Here is a 21,128-nt window from a genome sequence, read left to right as displayed (position 1 = left end):
GGCGGCCCCGGCACGGCGGCTACCTGAAGAAGAGGGTCCGGTACATCTGGTGCGCCTCGTAATAGTCGCCTTTCTCGACGCTGGCGCGCAACTTGCCCTCCACGCGCTGGACGCCGCCGCGGTTGCGGGCGCCGTTCCGGGCGCTCTCCTGCTCGGCCATCGCAGCCGCCGCCGCCGCCGCCATCGCGCCGGCGCTCCGCGCAGGGCTGACGCTGTCGCAGGCGCGGTCGGCAGCGCCTCTCGGCTTCCGTCCCGGCGGCCGCCCTAAGCGCTCTACGGTGGCCGGCGTGGAGCCGGGAGATGCCGGGGGCGGGGCGCCGACGGCCACGTGACTGCGGGGCGGGGCCGAGCGCGGCCACGTGGCCGAGCCGGGCGGGGCTGGCGCCACAATGGCGGGCGCTGCTGCGGGGGCGCCGGGGGCGCGTCCTCTGTCCCCGCCAGTGCGCGGGAGGGTATCTCTGCTGCACCTGGGGCCGTTTTTCGCGGTACTTGAACTGTTGACACTTTCCAATAAAAACCGCGCTTCAGCCCTCAGCGGATTCGCCGGGTGCTCGGGACCAGCGATGAGCCCCCGCCCCAGCGGCGGACACCCGAACACGCCGCCGTCCCTACGTGGGGCGATGGGAAAACGCGGAGACACGCCCCCGAGCGAGCCGCCGGCAAGACACGGGCTGGGGGTGAGCGGGTGCTCCCGGGCCTGGAGTTCCAGAGTTTGCGGGGTGACCCAGGCTCCTGCCCGAAGGGGTCCTGAGCGGGGCCCGAAACCCTGCGTGTTCCGCCCCCCACCAGGGGCAGAGACATAGGAGGTGAGAAAAGAAATACACTGGTTATGACTCATTTGAAATGTCATGCACTTTTAAAAAGTAAAACTCTTTATTTAAACATTTCAATAGCATCTTATAATTTGGTGGCAGCAAAAGAAGCACTACCAGAGACAAATATCTTGAAAAGCATTTACAAAAATACACTGCACAAAGTCCTATCTTGCGTCTTTAAAAATAAATATTCAAAATATTTCCACCCCAACTCCCAGTTTTAGCTTTATATAGGAAATTTTGATTTATATATTTATCCTGTAATATATGAAACATCTGTATACATTTTATCCAACTTAACTGCATAGGCATTAGTTCGTTCGAATTCTAACTAGAGTGAAAAAAATGCTACTTTATGTAGATTTGTTTATTTGAGGACTGTTGTGCAATATACATAAAACTCTTCAGAAAACCAGTCAGCACCATCATTCTATCTTTTCCTGAAAATAACATTTACAGTACCCCAAAAACTGTCTTAACCCAATAAAACTTAAATAACTTTAAGGTAAAACATCTGTAACACTTTTAAGTGCCTTGCAGATACCTCATTTATAAAGTCTGCTCAGTAAAATAGTCTCAATATTAAATAGTAACTATAACCAGAACAAGCCTCAGAGGAATTGAGAGAGAATGGCCAGTAGTTGCAATAAAAGGCAAATCCCAACCGGAGCCGGGACAAAGTGCTGCTGCAGGAGCCTCAGCGTACTGGTGTCATGAATTTGCCACCTGGGCCACCTCCTTCAATAACCGTCAGTGGACTAAAAACAGCCTTGGAAAAACCTAGAGCATGTTAGTGTTCGCTTCTCAGCAGAATTCAAAACACAACCTGAAGACACCCAAAAGCTTGGATTTCTTGGTTCCTGCTCCTAGTGTGACGTGACAACTGCAGGGAAATCCGGCGGGATGAGCCCAGTGGAGACCTGAGAACTCTATTTACATGTTTGCTTGGATCCAGACCATCCCTTTTCCAATCAGACCCACTTCGACCTGCAAGAGGCAAACCGTCCAGTGTGCCTGAACCGAGGCCTGACGGAAACCCTTCCCAGACGTGGGAGCCGACTACCACCACCACCTTTTAGTTACTGCCCCACCTGGGGACACGAACGAACCACGGGGGCCGAACGGAGGAAACTCCCGCCCGGAGGAAGGGCCCTCGGAAGTCTGGCGACCGGTTCTTCCCCAAGAGAAGCATGTGCTGCGCTCAACATCCGTCTGCCCCCAGAGGTCCTTTAAAAGGGCCCGTGAAGGCCGTCAAGGCTTCGGACACACCCCCAACCTTGCACCTTCTCTCGCTTTGTTCCTGATGTCAAGCAAATACAAATATAAAGAGCTTTACGTTCAAAAACAACCCTCCCCCCGACCCCAGGAAAGTAAGTGTCTTTGTGAGCCATACATTCAGATGAGGTTCCACAGAGACTGCCTGTGGCTTGCGGGCCTCAAGGGGCAGCGGTCCCCGTGGACAGAGGAGCCAGTGGCTGTCAGCATCCATGGCTTCCGCTGCCACGTCCTGCTGGCCGTCGGCGCACCGCCTGAAGGGGTGACGCTATCCCGCTGTCCGTGTGCCCGCGCTCAGAGGGAGTCCGGGTTGCAGGCCGACCAGTATATACAGAATGTACAGCAACAGAGAGGAGACTGGCTTTACTTGATGGGTTCTCCGTGAACTCTGAACCGGTACAGACACGTGTATTCGGGATGGCCCCAGTTAGAAAAAATCCGCAGCTCCACTATCTGGAAAGCGCTTTCAGGTCTTTTCTGAAATTGGGGGGGGGAGTCAGATTTATTTCACATTAAGACTCCAGACCTAATACTTCCCCAGCTATGCTATTTCAGAGCAAGTAGCCAAGGTGGAGATTCAGTTTTTAATATGAGCTGCATCACCTATCACAGGACCCAAAGCTCAGGTAAAACTGAGAACACGTTACAAATGGCACATTTATGCAGAGCAAGAGATAGACGAAAAAAGCTCACTCAGGAGCCAAAAAACCCTCGATGGTCCTGCCTTGCTTTCTCAGAGGTTGGCCGTCACGCCCTCTGGGCAGTTTGCGCGTGTCCGCTGGTCCTGCAGACTCGAGCGGCAGAAAGGGGCCCGGGGGGCCCGCCCGCCGTCCATGCCCAGCACGAGGGTCCTTACCAGGACGTGGAACATCTGGAGCGACTCCCCTTCCTGGTCGTAGGTGAACCGTCCCAGGAGCTGCCCTTCTTCCTGGTACTCGTCCTCTAATCCCTAGAACAAAACCAGAGTCAGCGCATCAAGGAAAAGGACAGCACGAGGTGGGGAAGTCACTCTCCCGCCAAAGACGGGGAGGCCTCTGGGCATCTCGTTAGGGGCTCCACACTGAGCACGAAGGCCGGGAGGGAGCCAGGAGAATGGGCCGAGCAGGCTGGCAGGCAGGGCAGGGACCATCCCGCTGAGTGGACCCCGCTCAGTGCACCTGACGGGCCAGGGGGTGAGACCAGCTCAGCAGAAGGCGGTGCCCAGAGGTCAATGTGCACAGGCGGAAAGGGAGGGCGCCGGGCTGGGGCAGCGGGGGCAGGGTCTGCGTCTGGGAAGACAGCGCTCTGGACGAGGGCGGTGGGGGTGGTGGTCAGCAACGGAAGGCGCTGCAGACCCCTGAACGGCGCCCTCAAAGGTGGTCGGGAGCTCAGTTTCATGTTCTGTGTGTTTCACCGTAAGAAAGTAACCAGTACCAGGCACCTGTGACTGCCTGACTGGGTCTCATGACGGGAGAGGACTTCCTGGGTATAAACACGCCACGAAAGAAATGAGAGGTAGTGAGCCAGGGTAACTCAATAGAAAACTCAGACAGAGGGAAGCATGTCTGTCACAGGATGACACGTCATCAGTGTTTTATATTAAAGAGCTCAGGGAGTTCCCGTTGTGGCGCGGCCATTAACGAACCCGACTAGTGTTATGAGGATGCGGGTTCGATCTCTGGCCTTGCTCAGCGGGTTAAAGATCCGGCACCGCCCTGAGCTGTGGTGTAGGTAGCAGACACGGCTCAGATCCTGAGTTACTGTGGCTGTGGTGCAGGCTGGCAGCTGTAGCTCCAATTTGACCTCTAGCCTGGGAACTTCCATATGCCACGGGCGTGGTCCTAAAAAGACCCAAAAAAACCCCAAAACCCTTAAATAGTCACAAGGAAACTAAGATCCCAAAAGATAAATGAAACAAAACTAGAATCTACAAAAAAAGAAACGTGTAGAAATACACACAAGTGTAGATTAAAATAAGACCTCTGCAGTTGGCAGAGACTTAAAAAAAGGGGGGGCGGCGTTCCCATTGTGGCGCAGCAGAAATGAATCCGACCAGGAACCATGACGTTACAGGTTCGATCGCTGGTTATCACTCAGAGGGCTAAGGATCCGGCGTTGCCGTGAGCTGTGGTGTGGGTCGCAAACGTGGCTCAGATCCTGGGTGGCTGTGGCTCTGGCGCAGGCCAGCGGCTACAGCTCCGATTTGACCCCTAGCCTGGGAACCTCCATGTGCCAGAGGTGCAGCCCTGAAAAAAACAAACAGAAACAAAAAAAGGACTCCGTTAAAAAGGCTAAAGTAGGGGTGAATGACTTGCTCACGGACTCCCGGCAGAACAGTAACCAGTAACCACACACGGTGCGGTCGGTGGACGGCCTGAGAGGCGCTCGGGCCCCGTGCGCTCTGGAACAGCTCCGCTCCGCCACGTCTCAGCATCTAGCCTGAGGTTCACAAGCTGAAGCGGCGGAGTGGCGCCCTCATCCCGACACGTGGAAAACAGAGCAGCGGTGTCCACTGCTGTCGAAAACTGGGTATGAAGAGCTGGCTCTGGGCGACGCGGTCGAGGGTCACGTGTACGTGAGGCACGGTGACCGCTCTGCGTGTACACGGATGTCACATGCTGCTGCTGTCCGCACGCCCGAAACCCGCAGGATGAGGCTCCCTGCCCTGGGCACATGTTTACACTAAACCTGGTTTTTAAGGCAGGAAATGAAATTTTATCACCAGGCTTTCTCAACTGTCCTTTTTAAGGGAAGAGGCCCAGTGTCCATGGTGACCTGCGTCGGCTCCCCCGGCGTCCCTGCTCTGTTCTGGGCTCTCAAGCTCGCACTGCTGTCGGAACCGCGCGTACGGCCAGGCGAGAGGGGCGCCGGCGGCGGCCAGGTCCTGACCGGCTCGTCCACACTGCTCAGCTCTGCCCCGCGTGACAGGGCGGAGGGCGGGCGGCGACACCAGGGGGCCCTGGGCCCGCGGCTGGCGAGGGCAGGGCTGCGGCGGGAGGTTGGGGCGGGGCACTCACGTAGACGGCGAAGTCCTTTGGGGCGCTGGTGATGTTGCCCGTGGGCGACAGCGTCTTGGGGATGTGCTCCAGCGTGAAGGCGCTCGGCTGGATCTTCATCGACAGCCGCACCACCAGGTACCCCTGGGAGCCTCGGAACGCCCAGCAGTTACCCGGGTACATGTCAGGCTAGGAGACAGGCAGACACGGAGCCTCAGGCGGAGCAAGCTCTCACCCGCTCCGCACGCGGGAGCTGCGAGACGAAGGGCCGGTAACACTGGAGGGGGAAGAAAACACCCAGGAGAGTCTCTGCCAGAAGGAAGGGTCCTGAGTGGTATCCAAAGACACGCGGGGGGGCCTCCGTGACCCACCCCCAGAGGGCCTGTCGCCACTGCTGGGTGAGCTTCACGAGGGCAGCCAGGACCTCCTGGTGCCGTGCCAACAGGCTTTGGGTAACCGTCAGCGAAACCTGCTGTCCACGCGGATACACGCGACCACAGCCTCGGGAAGCAGCGTCTGGGGACGGAGCCCTGGCCCCTGCGTTCACCTGACGGGCAAGCTACTCCCGGCCCAGCGAGCCCTGGCGGCAAACGCCCAAGATGCCAGCGGAGGAGGAGACGCAGCGGGAGTGACTTCAACCGCCACGGACGGGCCACCAGCCAAGGCGGGGCTGCCGGCACCGGCACTGGCTGGGGGGCCGCCTGGAGGAGCGCGGCCAGAAGCTCCCGGCAGAGCTGCACAAACAGCACAGAAGCACCGAGCGCTGGGGACCGGCGGTACTCGCGTCCTGTCCCCTGGTGCCAGGTGCCGGCTGCCCGCGGCTCCTCCCTCGCTCTTCCACCCGCCCTGCACGCAGAGAGTGCCCCCGCCTCCAGTCCTGACCAGAGGACTGGAACACTAGGCTCGCTGACCCGGACTCGATGCTCGGCTGCATCTGAGAGCTGCCTAAGGCCGGCCCGCGGCTGGGGGAAGGGCAGACGCCGTGGGGACACGGCACGCGACAGGCGTCACCGGAATGTCTTCACCGCGATGCAGCCCCATGTCGGCCGGGTGCCCAGGGTACGTACGGCCCCATCTCCACCCGCTCCACCCCCTTCACATGGAGACTGCGAAGTGCCCACGCGCACACGACGGGTGGCCTCGCTCAACCGCGAGCAGAACAAACAATGGCATCAGACGTCACCTCTGCCAGGACCTGCTGGTGCCGGGCTGTTTCTGACGTGGCAGCTCTATGAAAACCCCGGCATGGAGTTCCCGTCGTGGCTCAGCAGAAACGAATCCGACTAGAATCCGTGAGGACACGGGTTCCATCCCCGGCCTCTGCTCAGTGGGTTAAGGATCCGGCGTTGCCGGGAGCTGTGGTGTGGGTAGAAGACACGGCTCGGATCCCACGTGGCTGTGGCTGTGGTGCAGGCCGGCGGCTACAGCTCCGATTCGACCCCTAGCCTGGGACCCTCCAGATGCTGCGTGTGCGGCCCTTAAAAAAGAAAGGCAGACAGACAGACGGACAGAAAGAAGAAAGAAAGAGAAGCCCCGCGCTGTGTCCTCGGGGCGGGCACAGCCCGTGAGAACCTGAGCTAACGGCCCAGGCCGCGCAGCGCCGGGCAGGGAGGACGCTGAGGACGCCCGCGGCCTCGCTCACCTGGATGGCCACGCGGGGCGACTGCGAGAAGTACCAGAGCGGGATGCCGAACAGGCTGATGAGCGCCGTCTTGGTCTCGAAGGTCTCGGAGCAGCGGGTGCTCAGGACGCTCCCACCTACGGCAGAGGCGACACCATCTCGGCACCTGACGCTGCCGTCCAGGAAGCGACATCGCCACCCACCTCGGGGACCTGCCCGAGACGTTCGACAGCTTCCCACTTTTCTAACTCGTATGTAGACCCTTCTAGTTCAGGATCGAGTCTGTTTTTAATTCTGCTTTTCTGAATTCAGCCTGACCGTCGACAACAGCTTTGGGACACACGACGTGAACCTGTGCAAACGCTGCGTTCCCTCGGCCGCTCCCACGGGACAGTGGCTCTGAAAGAACTTTTGCTCATGTTTTTAAATAAAGAAGGAGGACTCCAGCCAGGTGCCAGTGTTACCCGGCAGGGGAGTTTCCAGAGGGCCTATTCGACAGGCCTAAGTGGTAAATATGACGACAGCTCCCAGAGGCTCGGGTAACAGGAAGCGTCTGCTGACAGCAAACGTTCCGGGACCAGACACTGGAGGCGGCTGCACAGCAGAGCAAGGACACGAAACCCGCCGAACTCTAAGTCGGTAAACACTCGCGTCTGGGAGTCAATCTCCATAATAATAACAAGAGTGTTTAAGAAATCCAGCTGCCCTCACCGGGAAAGAGGGCAGCCAGGACGGCGGTGCCAGAGCGAGATGGGGTGGGAAGCAACAGCCACGAAAGTAAACTTAAAAACAGTGAAGTGCGTGATACAAACTTCGGAGGAGCTCCCGTGTGGTTCCGTGGCCGAAGGATCCGGCGTCGCTGTGGCTGTGGTGCAGGCCGACAGCGGCAGCTCTGATTCAACCCCTGGCCCGGGAACTTCCATGTGCCTCAGGTGTGGCCCTAAAAAGAAACAAAACGCACACACTTTACAACGAGATCATAAAAAAACAACGAGCGAAAGTCTGAAAGGGCCAGGAAAATCCCAGAGCCCCTCGCACGCCCTCCGCTGGGGTTTTGCTCCCAGCCACAGGCCACACCGGGTGGGCCAGGCCCCCTCCTCTGCCCCCTGGGCTTTCCCCCCCGCCCGGGACACTCACCCCCGGATTCCAGGGCGAAGTCCACCAGGCCGGTCCTGTCCTGGGAATACAGCTTCAGGGCCTTGTTCACAAGGACCTGGGCTTGCTGGGCAGAGGGCCCGACAGCGACGCACAGGAGCGAGAAGAACTTGGCGTTAGTGAGAGAAACGAAGCCCGGACACTCCTACCGAGGCCACGTCTGCAGTGACCTCTATTTTGGGGACACGAGCAATCCCAAACCCCAGCCCTGCACGTGACGGCACGGGGGTAGGGGTGGGGGGCACGCGGGCTCAGACCCCCGGCTGCCGTAACACGGGCCCGCGTGAGGACCAGAGGCAGCGACAGGAGCCTGGGACTGTGTTGTGGGAAATTTCTGCCTCGTTCAGAAGCTATGTGGCCACTCGGGTAGACAAGACCTTTAGGACAAAAGGTCATTCGCTAAGCACAAAGCATCCCGAGTCGCAGCCTGTTACAAACGCAGCTGAAACGGGCCTTCTCCGCACTCCTGGCGCCAGGCACTTTCCCATCGTGACCACAGGCCACGGGCCCTCCTCAGAACCAGACGTCAGAACGTACCGGCTTCCCCGCTGGACCGTCGGTGTGGCCTTGCCAGGAGCCTCCCATCGGGCACTCACCGCCTCGGTTATTCCCGTGATGCCTGCCCCACGCGCAGCAGACACGACAGTCTCAGGAGCTGGCGTCTGTTTGGTCACAGCAAGGTGGTGGGTCACGTTCTTCAGAATCCCCAGCTCCAGCTCGCGCAGCAGAACCTGCAGGTGCTCCTTGCTCACAAACTGGGAAGACCACTTCTGGAGCAGCCGCTCCAGAGCAGCTTCTGGCTGGTCCCCGGAAAGCACGAGGCTGAGGGTCTCTCTCACGCGGGCATCCACCTGGTAAAGTTGCAGCGAAGAGACCAGGACGCTACTGCTTTAGCTACATCTTCTCAACCCCTCACTCTGTCACCTCAGACGCCACGAAAGCCTCTCAAAATCCACAACACAACGCAATTCCGGCTCAACTTAGGTGCTGCTCCCCAGATGCCCTGCAGGAGCAGCGCAGAGCGTGGCGGGTGCCCCCGGGACCGGAGGAGGGTGCACTGCTGGGAAGACCGAGCCCCTCGCTTTCAAGCTCAGTCTCATGGGGAAACGGCCGCCTGGACAACCCAGAACCTAACGGAGGCAGGCTGGGCACGCCGAGGGCACTGCTGCCACCTACGCGGTGCTGTGCGCTCCCACCATCCCGCCCTCTCCCTGGAGAGCGGCCGGGGGAGGATGGACGGAGCTGCCCTGGAGGCTCTGAAACCTCCCACGCTCCGTCAGCGCTGCCCCGACCAGGCACCCAGGCCGCCTCGGAGCTGACGGCCCAGCAGTCGCCCCCCTCCCCGCGCCCGCCAGCACAAGGGGTCCCGGGAGCGGGGCTGCTCTCTTCCCAGGCTGCGTGTCTCTGTGACGGGCGACCGCCTCGGGCTCTTCCCCGCCAAGGCCGCGGGCATCGCACCGGCCCATCTGCCCGACTCGAGGGCCCCCGCCAGCTCTCCCAGAGCTTCCTCTGCGGCAGTGCCGGGGATGGGCGCCCCTGCAGCTGTAAACGCGCACGGACGCGCGGCTGGGGACGAGAGGGTGTGGAAGCTGCTCGGGAGCCCACGCGCTAGCAGACAGACCCACGGACAGACAGCCCGCGCGGCCCGCTGTCCCGCGTGAAGGACACAAGGACCCTCCCCTCAGGGCCGACCTGCCGAGTCCCTGGGAGGCGGGATTCCAGGGGGACGGCACCGTCCATTATTTCATTTTAAACGTTTAAAACCTCCGAATGTGGTAAAATTAAGTTTTCAAAGAAACCTGAGACGAAACAGCTTCGCAGACGTGCGCACGAAACCCACTGTTCCCGCCCTTCTGGGAGCACCCGTGAACCCGAGGAGCCTACCGTCTCGCGCACGGAGTCCGCCGCCTCACAGCTGCTTCTCCCGCGCTGCCAGCCTGCCAGGTCTGCTTTCAGGCGCCCCAGCTCCTGCTCCAGATGCTGAACCAGGCCGAGAAGGCGCTGCTCCTCCTCCATCCCGCTGGGAAACCAAGGCGGGCACAGGGTCAGGCCCGGCCCCAGTGCCGGCCCCCGGCGGGCCAACCGCGAACGCGTGACCGTCCCGAGCAGGACCCGAGGTTCACGTCAGCATCCCCAGGGCCGTCTCAGGTCAAGGCGCACGTGCACCCAGCCCCAGGCCCCCACCCCGGGCGGGGCGGCCGCGCCATCAGCCGCGGGTAGGTCTCCCTGGTGGGGCGGGGCTCCCTCAAAACGATCCATCAATTCAAAACTGAACCCATCTCCCTAAAATTCTGAAAAAGACTGCAGAAACGAGACAACGTTCACTGATAATCATCATGTGGTTAACTGAGTTGTTCTTCCTACTAAAGGAGAAAACTCAACTAAAAAGGTGTGGCTTCAGGGTTTTTGTTTTCAAGGGCTGCACCCGCAGCATATGGAGGTTCCCAGGTCAGGGGTCTAATCGGAGCTGCAGCTGCCGGCCTGCACCACAGCCACAGCAGCGTCAGATCCAAGCCGCATCTGCAACCTACACCACAGCTCCCGGCAACGCCGGATCCTTAACTCACTGAGTGAGGCCAGGGATCGAACCCACAACCTCAAAGGTCCTAGTTGGGTTCCTTACTGCTGAGCCATGGCAGGAACTCCTCTTCAGGGTTTTGATCACTCTAATTTCGATGAAGGTACTGTACCCTATAAAATATCATTTGTTTATAGAGCAGGTATAGCTGGTGCGGCACCAACAACTCACGCCCCAGGAGAGGGCCCCTGGGCTCAGCACGGTAGGACCTGGTCTGCAGGAAGGTTCAGGGTGCCTGACGCCGACACCCCATCTGACGGAGGACAAGTGGGACCTAAAACCACAACACAGGCGTTCCCGTCAGGGCTCAGCAGTTAACGACCCTGACTACGTCCATGAGGACGCAGACTCCATCCCTAGCCTTGCCCGGTGGGTTAGGGATCTGGCATGGCTGTGGCTGCGGTGTAGGCTGGCGGCTGTAGCTCCGACCGGACCCCTGGCCTGGGAACCTCCTTATGCCGTGGGTGCAGCCCTAAAATGACAAAAAACCAAAAACTAAATAAATACAAAATAAAACCACGACACAGGCTCCACGAGTGCACAGGAGCCAGAGACGGGAAGCTCGTCTGTTGTCTCGAGCCCCCTAAGTCCTTGGAGCAGCCGAAGGGCCACGGCGGCCTGTGCAGACGCGGGCGTGGAGGGAGCCTGGGGATGAGCCGGGGCTGGGAGGGGGGAGGCGCGGCTCTGAGGCCGGAACGCGGGGAAGCTGAGCCACACGCACAAGAGCAGCAACCAGGGAGCAGGCGCCGCGCCGCACACCACTGGGGACCGGGCTGCTCAGCCGCGAGGGAGGCCGCAGCCGCCAGCCGCCTGGATCAGAAGGCCGGGGTCTCGCCTGCTCTTGGAGCTGCGACTGCGAGACCAAGGCTTTGACCCGACGCCCTCGGGCCTCTGTGGCTCCGTCCCTGTGCCCTGAGGCCGGCCGCCCGCAGGTGGACACTGACAGCGGCCCAGCCTCCTCCAGCCCCGGGGCTCCCGAGAAAACGCGAAAGCTGGCACCCTCGGGGTCCAGCAGCGCCCCCCGGAAGGCCTGCGCGGCTCCCCGCAACCAAGAGGAACGCAGGAGACGGTAGAGCGAGGCGCCAGGCGCCGGAGCCCTACCTGGCCGTTGCGCGCGCGGTCCGCTCCAGCTCCCTCTGGACGGCCTAGAGGGCGTGACAGAGAGTCTGGTGAACGCGCCGGGCAGACGCTCGCGTGCCACACGCTCACTGACGTCACAGACACACGGAGAAGACCGTTTTTTCTCCGGGATTTTTTTCTCCCTGATTCAAAGTCCAGACCCACCTCATCTTTCAAAGCACGTCTTTAAAAGACAGGAAACAGGTATTTAGACAGGGGCCCAGGTTACACGGGAACAGCCTGACGGATTTTCAGAAGGAGCAGCTCCTGGACCCACGCGGCGAGTGCAGGGGCGAGGCGGCCGCGGCGGCTGCGCCCACGGCCCGCTCACAGACGCGGGCACCCGCCACCCGCGCCCGTCTGCTCAGGTAGTAACGAGCGAGGCCTGGACTCCGGGCACAGCAGGCGACGTGAGCACAGGAACCGACACCACCCCCTGGCAGGAGGCTCCTTCCGCGGCAGCCCTGCAAACACGTGCTCAACTCTGGGGCTCCTGACACCGTCAGCCCCACAGTGGCCAGTCCTGGGCCCCCAAAGGGCCGGGCATCTCCCCTGAGGCCCGTCAGGGGCTCTGGGTCCACACTCCCACAGGCCAGAATCCGCCCCGGGCACCCACACCCACGCAGAGGCCCAGCCCTCTCCCTCTGCCCCCACCACCTGAAGACCCCAGGACCTCTGGCCAGAAGGGTTCGGGGGGACCTGCACTGCCCTCTAGGGGTGCTGGCAGCCCGGTGGAGACGGGGACGGCAGAGACCCGGTCCCCTGCCCCACAGCTGGGCTCAGTAACCCTCCCCCCGAAAAGACACCCCCAGACAGTGAGCTGGCCACACTCAGAATCATTAAAGCTGCACAACCGAACCACCAAGGGGGAGAGGGCACAGCAAGGATTTTTTTTGGGGGGGCGTTCCCGTCGTGGCGCAGTGGAAACGCATCCCACTAGGAACCGTAAGGTTGTGGGTTTGATCCCTGGCCTCACTCTGCGGGTTAAGGATCCGGCGTTGCCGTGGTGTGGCTCCAGCGGTCGCAGATGCCGCTCGGATCCCCCGTGGCTGTGGTGTAGACCGGCGGCTGTAGCTCCGATCCGACCCCCAGCCTGGGAACCTCCATGTGCCGCGGAAGCGGCCCTAAAAAAAAAAGAAAGAAAACACGAGACCGTTTTTTCTTCGTCGGACAAAGGCTAGCGGCAAACTCGCCGCGAGAGACACTTCACGGCGAGGGGCTCTGGAGGAGGCCGCCCAGGGCCGGGGGGACGGGTCGCGCGCAGCGAGTACCTCGGACCTCTCCGTCAGCTTCCCGAGAACGGCTTCCAAGCTGGAGATCCGCAGTTCGTGCTCTCGGTGCGAGGCCTCGGAGTCGGCCTGGAAGAGGGCCAGGAGCGGATGACGGTGGAGAAGGTCAGGCGACGAGGAGGCCGCACCCAGCCCGGCGAGAGCCCGGCCGGCTTTTCCAGACCCGGGAGACGGCTCCCCGGGCGGCCCGTCGCCCCCGGGAGCGCCCGCCTGGCAAGCGGAGTGGTTACTCCTCGTTCGACAAACGCCGGAGCCGGAAAGGCGCGCCCTGCGCACAGGGAGGCGGAGCACAGCCCGCCACCGCCTCGGTCCGACGGCGCGTCCCCGGAGCTCAGCTGCCAGGGGAGAAGCCGTCCCGGGAGCTCAGCTGCCAGGGGAGAAGCCGTGTGCAGGCGGCCGCGCGGCTGGGGCGAGAGGCGAGCCGGGAAGGGCGGGCTGCGCTGAGGCCTAGACAAAGCCCCGCCACAGCCAAGCCAAAGCGCACCCACCCGGGCAGCAAGGACAGCCTGGCCCTCCCGAGCCGCTCAAGCCCCGGTCAGAGGGACTCGGAGGGGCCCCGGACCCTCATCGCAAGAGCTCCCTCACTGACTTATATCCCTCTCGCTCTAGACTGCAGCCGCCGGGACTCCAACCATCTGCCACCGCAGAGCTGAGGGGTGACGAGGGGCCGGAGGAGCCCAAGCCTGGTCTGGGGGAGGGCCGGCCCCCGGGGCCTCACCGCCCCACCCTCCCCGCGCAGCCCCGCCCCTCCCGCGCTGCCCCGCCCTCCCCGCCCCGCCCTCCCCGCGCAGCCCCGCCCCTCCCGCCCTGCCCGCGCGGCCCCGCCCCTCCCCTGCCGCACTGACCCCTCCCCGCGCAGCCCCGCCCCCGGGACACCGGGAGACCCGTGTTACTCAGTGCCCATCAATTTCAATTCTCGGCTCTCTGCCAAGATGAGAGGCACCAGGAAGGAACACTTGTCGAGACAGGGGGCAACGACTGCCTATCTTACAGATTTCACTCCCAAACACCTAAGCGAAAAATCATTCTGGAACTTAATAAGCCTCGGTTTTGAGGAAGGGGACGGACAGTCCTTTCCCTGAGAAGCAGGTAAGATGCGAACACACAGGCCGCCAGGCCCACAAGGACGCCGACTCCTCTTAACTATTTCACAGCCTTGAGCTACTTCTCATCACAGATGTGAACTTTCTAAACAAACGTTGACAAGAGTACAAAGTACAAACCGAATCCTGCTGACACCGCCCGTGAGGTTTTACAGTCCGGTGTTCAGCGCACCCGCCAATGAAACATGCAGGCTGGGGCAGGCACTGGGCCCACAGTCCAACCAGTGGCGCTCCTGGGCGTCACCGCAGCATCTCTGCCCACCCCCAGCTCCTCGGCGCCCTCCGTGCACCCCTCGCCCACCCCCAGCCGCACAAGTGGCATCTCCTCTGGGGGCGTCCTGGTCCCCCCAGCCAGGAAGCCACACTGCCCTCCGTGCCACCTGCTACTCCACCTCTCACTGCTCCTTGCCCCAAAGGGAACACAAACCACCCGAGCACGTCCTGGTGTTTACCTGGGAGCTCGACGGCCCGGGGGCGCCCATCTCCTCGAAATGCTGCCCCACGGCATGCCTCACCAAGGACAGGAGTCCTTCCCCACCGCCGTCCATCTGCTCCACCCGCGCCTGGAGTTTCTGGAGCAAAGCCACCAGTTCTCGAAGCTTCTCGTCATGGTGGTGACACTGTCCTGACAACGAGGTCACCTGCCTTTCGACTTCACTCATCCGATGCCAGTGGAAAGCCTCAGTGCCAGCCTGCAACAGTGAAAGGTGTGTTCCAAAGGCAACACAAGGGAGAAATTAAATTGGGCATCAAAAAAATCTTAAGTAGGAGCTCCCGTTGCGGCGCAACAGAAACAAACCCGACTAGTATCCATGAGGACATGGGTTCGATCCCCGGCCTCGCTCAGTGGGTTAAGGCTCCGGTGTTGCCGTGAGCTGGGGCTGTAGGTCGAAGTTGCGGCTCAGATCCCGTGTTGCTGTGGCTGTGGTGTAGACCTGCCGTGTAGGTGTAGACTCCTAACCTGGGAACCTCCATATGCTGAGGTGCGGCCCTCAAAAGACAGCAACAACAACAACAACAAACAAAACTTAAGTGTAGGATAAGTAAAAACCACAAAACATTATGGAGAAACGTCAACTCCGACACACACACACACACACACACACGAAGAGGAAAGCATGAAGGCGTTCGTCCTTAGCGAGTTCCCACAGGTGGCAGGCTACGGGTGGTTTTTATTTTCCCCTACGTACTTCTTAGATTTTCCAAAGTAACGAAATGCTTTAATTAAAATTGACTGAATAATGAGGCTGCCTGAAATGCAGGCACACCCGGCATGCCTGGGCTCTACAGACGCGGCAGCCTTCGTGACCCTGCGCCCGGCGCCCGCAGCGCCCTTCCCCCAGCAGCACCTGCTCACTGCAAGTCTGTGTCCTGCTCTGGTAATTCTCAAAACCGTTCAGACTCTCCACCAACAAAAGATCAAAGCCTCAGATGACAGCTAGCACCTTTTAGCAATAAAATATTTTTTTTTTTTTTTTTGCGAGCAGATTACTTTTTTTTTTCTTTTTGTCTTTTTGCCTTTTCTAGGGCCGCTCCCGCGGCATATGGAGGTTCCCAGGCTAGGAGTCTAATTGGAGCCATAGCCACTGGCCTACGCCAGAGCCACAGCCACCCGGGATCCGAGCCGCATCTGCGACCTACACCACAGCTCACAGCAACGCCGGATCCTTAACCCACGGAGCAATGCCAGGGATCGAACCTCATGGTTCCCAGTTGGATTCGTTAACCACTGCGCCAGGACTGGAACTCCAGCAATAAAATATTTTTAACTAAGGTCTGTACCCTCTTTTCAGACGTGCTGTTGGTGCGCATTTAAGAGACCACAGGGCAGTGCAAACCTCACTCCCACGCGCACGGCAGGGGCTGCTAAGAGAGCCTCCCGAGTGATTACCTCCAGAGGCTGGCGCGGGGGCGGGTGGCCGGACGTGCGCGTGCTGCTGGGGTCATCGGCCCGCTGGGCTCCGAGCAGGTGTGTCCAATTGAGCACGGGCAGGAAGGCGAGGACATCACCCTGGCCCCATAAGGAAACACCTGCACCTTGAAGGAGAGAAAAAGCACCTGTACACACAGGTACGCACACTGCTTTTCAAAAAAGGTACAGTTTAAAATGCTCGGCGCTTTCGCTAATGCACATCTCCGTCTATGCGTCGCCTACAGGCAAAAGTCAAACTTTACTTACCCAGCAAAAGTAACAGCGGAATGAGCAAGATTAAAAACTTGCAAATATTTCGAAGGCACCTAGGAATAAAGAAAAAAACACAGCAACACTTAACTTAGAAAAGCAAGAAGCGGGGTTCACCATTCTCTCTGACGTCTCCAGACAAATGCAGGTCCACAGCCTGAGAAACACAGTGGCTTTATCCGCCAGGTATGCAGATGCCTACAGGAGAACCTTCCCCGAGAGGGGTCTCCAGGCCCACATGCACTGTCGACACGGCAGGCGGGGCACAGAGGGCCCTCCCTCCAGGATCCTGGTCCCCTGCCCGCGGAGGCACCTGGTGCCACAGGAAACGCATCAGCGAGGAAGCCAGAGGGCACTGGTCTAGGCCTGAGCGCCCCTCCAGCTGAGGGCTCCACGGAGAGTCGCTTAACCTCTGCGCACCTCTGTTCTCCTCACGGTAACACCTGCCTTTCCTTTCTCACAGGAGTGGTTTGAAAACTTAAGAATGTGAAAGCACTGGAGTTCCCCTTGTGGGGCAGCAGAAATGAATCCGACTAGGAACCATGAGGTTGCAGGTTCCATCCCTGACCTCGCTCAGTGGGTTACGGATCCTGTGCTGCCGTGAGCTGTGGTGAAGGTCGCAGACGTGGCTCAGATCTGGTGTTGCTGTGGCTGTGGTGTAGGCCGGCAGCTGCAGCTTTGACTCAACCCCTAGCCTGGGAACCTCCATATGCCATGGGTGCAGCCCTAAAAAGCAAAAAAAAAAAAAAAAAAAAAAAAAGAAAGCACTTTCGAAACTAAATCAAATGGATCTTGAAATTAGCACAGATCCAGTTCTTTTTTTCTTTTTTTCTTTTTTTTTTTTTGGCTTTTATTTGCCATTTCTTAGGCCGCTCCTGTGGCGTATGGAGGTTCCCAGGCTAGGGGTCCAATCGGAGCTGTAGCTACTGGCCTACACCACAGCCACAGCAACGCAGGATCCGAGCCGCGTCTTGTAACCCACATCACAGCTCACGGCAACACTGGATCCTTAACCCACGGAGCGAGGCCAGGGATCGAACCCGCAACCTCATGGGTCCTAGTCAGGTTCCTTAACCACTGCACCACGCGGGAACTCCCCAGAGCCAGTTCTTTAAAACACCACGCTGACCGGACGCCCGCTTCCTTACCTTGTAAGAAGAAACACGTTCAGCCAAGAAATCAAAGTGACGAACTGGTACCATCCAACCCCAAGCCACCAGAGAACTTCGGACGCTGTCTTCCCTGAAAGAAAAACACCAGCAAGTCTAAGGCAGGATTCTGAGGCAAAGCAAACTCCTGATGGCCTGACTGTGTGAAGGCTGAGCTGGAAGCACAAGGAAATGTCCTGACAGGTGAAGCGGGGGTGAAGCACACGAGGACGAGGCCGCCACGGCCGGGGACGCGCTCGGGCACGGGCGCGCCACCAAGCCACGCGGCAGGATGTGCTGCTGAGAAACACACAGGACGAGACGCCACGGGGAAGCCCGAGTCCGTGCCTGGTCAAGCACAGCCACACGGAGCAGCTGGACTTGCACGGAGCTCAGTACCCTGGAGACACAGAGGATGCTCATGCAGCCAAGCGCACGGAGCGTCAGCATTTCTGAGCAACAAAGAACGAAACAAGGCACGTAAACCACAGATGCAACGTCTGCTGGGGTGGGGCGAAAACTGACTGCAGGCGCCTCACTGCCGAAAGCCTTGGCGACAACGCTAACACGGAGGGTCACCACGGCCACCTGGGGCCAACAGGGCCAGGCGCAGCACCGCCAGCACCGTCCTCGACACGAACCAGCCCGCGGCTCCGGCCCGGCGCAGCGTCTGCACCGCGGCGCGACCTGCGACGGAGAAGACAGGGAGCCTTCACACAGGGGCCCCGAGCTGCAGGACAGCAAGACCCCCGAACCCTCTCACCCCGCGAGGCAAGGGCCTCTCCTCGAGGGAGAAAACAACAAACTATCTACGTCCGAGCAGGCCACGGCCGCTGACGTGTGGAAACCCAGCCCCGGGGGGACCGGCGGACACGGAGGACGTGCGAGGCGGAACCTCTCGTACACCAGGGCCCTGGCCGCGGTGCCGGCGAGCACGACTTCTGCTGCAAAGACAGCGCGGAAAACAGTCTAATTTTTGTCGGTCTTTTTTTTATTTTAGGGGTCACACCCACAGCATGTGGAAGTTCCCAGGCCAGGGGTCGCATCAGAGCTGCAGCTGCTGGTCTACACCACAGCCACAGCAACGCAGGATCCGAGCCGCATCTGTGACCTGCACCTCAGCTCACGGCAACACCAGATCCTGAACCCACTGAGCAAGGCCAGGGACGGAACCCGCATCTGCATGGATACTAGTGGGGTTTGTCGCCACTGTGCCACAGTGGGAACTTCAGTGCAATAAACAGCTTAAAGCAAGTATAATTCCATAGACACCAGCAGTTAACAAGCTGGGTGAGACAATGGTTATTACTCACAGGCCAAAACGAACATCATTCTAAAGGCTGGTACTTTCCACTGAAAAAGTATCGTGGAATTATAAATGGTTGGCACCACTAAGCAAAGGAATAAAACACGATGAATTTTTTTTTTTTTGGTCTTTTTTTTTTTAGGGTCACCCCCACGTCCTCATGGATACTCGTCAGGTTTGTTACCACTGAGCCACAACAGGAATGCTGGTTTAAGGATTTTTTTAAAAAACCTATTGCTTTGTGCTTCTGAAAAGTTAAGGGACAACACATCTCGGAGCTCAATTTCCAGAACTGCCGAGGAAGGCGCCCCTTTACCGAGACACCCCCAGGCGTAAACAGGAACATCTTATTTTTACGAGCCGTCCCAGCTACACAGGCCAACGGCACCCGTCACGGGCGCGGCCCCTTCGGAGCTTTCATTTCATCTCAAATGTTCCTTTGCCTGCATTTAACTCACACCCGATACATTTACAGAGAAGCCTTGTAGGAGCAACATTCTCCATATTTTAAGCCAAAGGGATTTTGCTGTCCGTTTTTAACAAGCACTCGAACTCCAAACGGAAGCAAACAAGGAGCATCTGTGAAAGCGTCGTACAACAGAACAGAAACGCGCCCGAGCCAGACAACCTGCGTGAGCGAAGGCGCGGCCCGCGGTCCCTGCCAGCCCGCCGGGCCTCGAGGACGGCGAGCGGGGGGCCGAGTGCGTCTCGCGGGGCTCCTTCCCCTTTCGGCCGTCGCCTGCGGGCGGGGGTACAAGCAGTTAATGCGGCAGATACACACGCGGGCCTCGTGGGTCTGAACCGCGCTTGGCAGTGGCAGTGCCAGTGCCAAAGACATCAGGAGACTCACACAGGCAAGAACAAAAACCCAAGCGGTGCCCCCGGGGCCATAGGCGGCTCGGCCCGAGCAGGTCACGAGGGACCTTGCAGGACAGCCTGGGGGAAGCACCTGCGAGACCAGGAAAGCCACGTACTTACACAGAGACTCCCCGTTGACCCGGAGGCGGCCGTCGTCTCCGAGGGCCTCTCGCACGTCCATCCTCCCGCCGTGGCCGCAGTGAGCTGCAACACAGGCGAGAGAGCTGGAGCCCCGCGCCGCCAGGGCAGGGCAGGGTTGGCAGGCGGGCAGCAAGGTGACAGCTCTGCCAGGAGGAGCCTGAAGGGCCACCCGCCTCGGACACGCCCGGCCAACAGAGGTCGGGACGGGCCTGCCCAACAATTTTGCGAAACCTCACTCTTCTAAATGCCGTTGAAGTCAGCTTTGCTTTAAAGAGGCGCTAATCATCAAAGGATGTGGACGTTAACTTTTCATTTGGAAAGTGACTTTAAAATGCTTAAACACGGACCAACTTGCAGAAGCCCCCCAGCACTGCGTCCGGAGCACAGAGAGGTCCCCAAAAGCACCGCCAGAGAGGCCGCGTGAGATGCGAGAGGAGAGTGCGAGCCAAGCCGCAGGTAGACGCGGCTTCCACCTGGAAAGCGCTACGGTGGAAAAGCAGGACAGAGAATCGTTTAAATACCTTGCGATTCATGGATTTGTGACTCACGAGCTTTTGACTCACAACTTTTCAATTTGGCATTTTCTGATTCACAACTGCACTTCGCGAAAGCCCCTTGGAAGAGGTGAACTAAGAACGAAGAAAAGGACGAGGTGCGCTCGGCCAGCCGCCAGATCCTATCCGCGAAGCGAGAGGCGCCGCCTGGTGGGAAACCGGCCGTTACTCCCTCCCCAGGGCCGGGGCCGGCGCCCGCGCCCAAGCCGTCGCACCCAAGGCCCAGGTACAGGGGAGACTCCCGCTCAGGACGCGCCACGGTGGCAAGTGGCACAGAGGGACACGCGCGCGTCCTACAGGGGCCAGGCCGACAGCGCCCGGTCTCCCAACGCTGGGGACGCTCACAGCACAACGCTCAGGAACGGCCTGCCGGACCCCGCCACCTGCCACCGGCCCAGCAGGCCGACCCCACAGCAGCCGGGGCAGCCCCGTCGGGAAAGGCAGCGGCCTCCAGGACGCCGGGCCCTCCAGGACGGCTGCCACGGCCCTTGGCCCAGCCCGCTGGGGGCCACTAAGCCGCCTGGCTCCTCCCTCTGGGCCGGGGACACGAGAGTAGTGTGACCTGTGGTCCCCCAAACTGTGCAGGTGGCAGTCTACAAGCCACGGCGGCTAAAAACGTCTACCTTTGAAGAAGTTTCCTCGTGAGTGACAGCTGAAAAATAGGCTTATTTTTACACAGCTGCCTCCAAGAGGCCTGCCCGCCACCCTGGACTGCCCCTGGCAGTGCCAAGTCGCAGCCCGGGGAACTCAGAGCCCATGGCATGAGGCCAGCGTGGACTGGAGAAGTCCGAGTTGGAATGGTTTAAGGAAAATAAACCAAGAGCGTCCCCCCAGAAGAGCCCAAGTAGCCACAGGCTATTGGTCCCGAGTGCCAGTCATGGCTCAGCAGGTTAAGAACCCCACTAGGATCCATGAAGGTGTAGGTTAGATCCCTGGCCTCGTTCAGCGGGTTAAGGATCCAGCGTGGCTGTGGCTGTGGCGCAGGACGGCAGCTGCAGCTGTGACTCGA

General features: G+C 59.8%; 2 protein-coding genes and 1 long non-coding RNA gene across 52 annotated transcripts in view; 1 reads left to right on the top strand and 2 right to left on the bottom strand.

The window, feature by feature from the left end:
• GET4 (guided entry of tail-anchored proteins factor 4) overlaps positions 1-240 on the bottom strand; it is a 13,955-nt gene extending 13,715 nt beyond the window's left edge. The window contains exon 1 of the mRNA XM_021085940.2: positions 24-240. Coding sequence (XP_020941599.1) covers positions 24-184 — 161 coding nt within the window. The 5' untranslated portion in view covers positions 185-240. The remainder of the gene's footprint in view (positions 1-23) is intronic.
• The window catches only part of LOC110259828 (uncharacterized), a 21,930-nt gene extending 802 nt beyond the window's left edge, over positions 1-21,128 (top strand). Inside the window, exon 2 of the long non-coding RNA XR_002342186.2 lies at positions 18,709-21,128. This is a non-coding gene — a long non-coding RNA (uncharacterized LOC110259828). The remainder of the gene's footprint in view (positions 1-18,708) is intronic.
• SUN1 (Sad1 and UNC84 domain containing 1) overlaps positions 838-21,128 on the bottom strand; it is a 46,927-nt gene continuing 26,636 nt past the window's right edge. For 2 of the 50 annotated variants that reach the window (XM_085016229.1, XM_085016230.1), the window contains exons 7-23: positions 20,087-20,266; positions 19,545-19,628; positions 19,192-19,305; positions 17,849-17,947; positions 17,261-17,354; positions 16,110-16,168; positions 15,822-15,967; positions 14,383-14,622; positions 12,810-12,896; positions 11,521-11,564; positions 9,726-9,861; positions 8,438-8,692; positions 7,824-7,908; positions 6,708-6,823; positions 5,087-5,254; positions 2,947-3,039; positions 838-2,567 (exon numbers count right to left, since the gene is read on the bottom strand). In XM_085016229.1, the coding sequence (XP_084872355.1) occupies positions 2,454-2,567; positions 2,947-3,039; positions 5,087-5,254; positions 6,708-6,823; positions 7,824-7,908; positions 8,438-8,692; positions 9,726-9,861; positions 11,521-11,564; positions 12,810-12,896; positions 14,383-14,622; positions 15,822-15,967; positions 16,110-16,168; positions 17,261-17,354; positions 17,849-17,947; positions 19,192-19,305; positions 19,545-19,628; positions 20,087-20,266 (2,114 nt within the window). In that variant the 3' untranslated portion in view covers positions 838-2,453. Of the gene's footprint in view, positions 2,568-2,946; positions 3,040-5,086; positions 5,255-6,707; positions 6,824-7,823; positions 7,909-8,437; positions 8,693-9,725; positions 9,862-11,520; positions 11,565-12,809; positions 12,897-14,382; positions 14,623-15,821; positions 15,968-16,109; positions 16,169-17,260; positions 17,355-17,848; positions 17,948-19,191; positions 19,306-19,540; positions 19,629-20,086; positions 20,267-21,128 lie in introns of all 50 variants that reach the window. The other 48 variants (XM_085016231.1, XM_085016232.1, XM_085016234.1 and 45 more) reach the window with 39 other exon arrangements.

This window comes from Sus scrofa, chromosome 3 (genome assembly GCF_054392235.1).
Source record: "Sus scrofa isolate SSC_HxYL_T2T_F1_AM1 chromosome 3, Sscrofa_HxYL_maternal_Yorkshire_Landrace_v2.0, whole genome shotgun sequence".
Taxonomy (NCBI): Eukaryota; Metazoa; Chordata; class Mammalia; order Artiodactyla; family Suidae; genus Sus; species Sus scrofa.
This window is presented reverse-complemented; position numbering and strand designations above follow the sequence as displayed.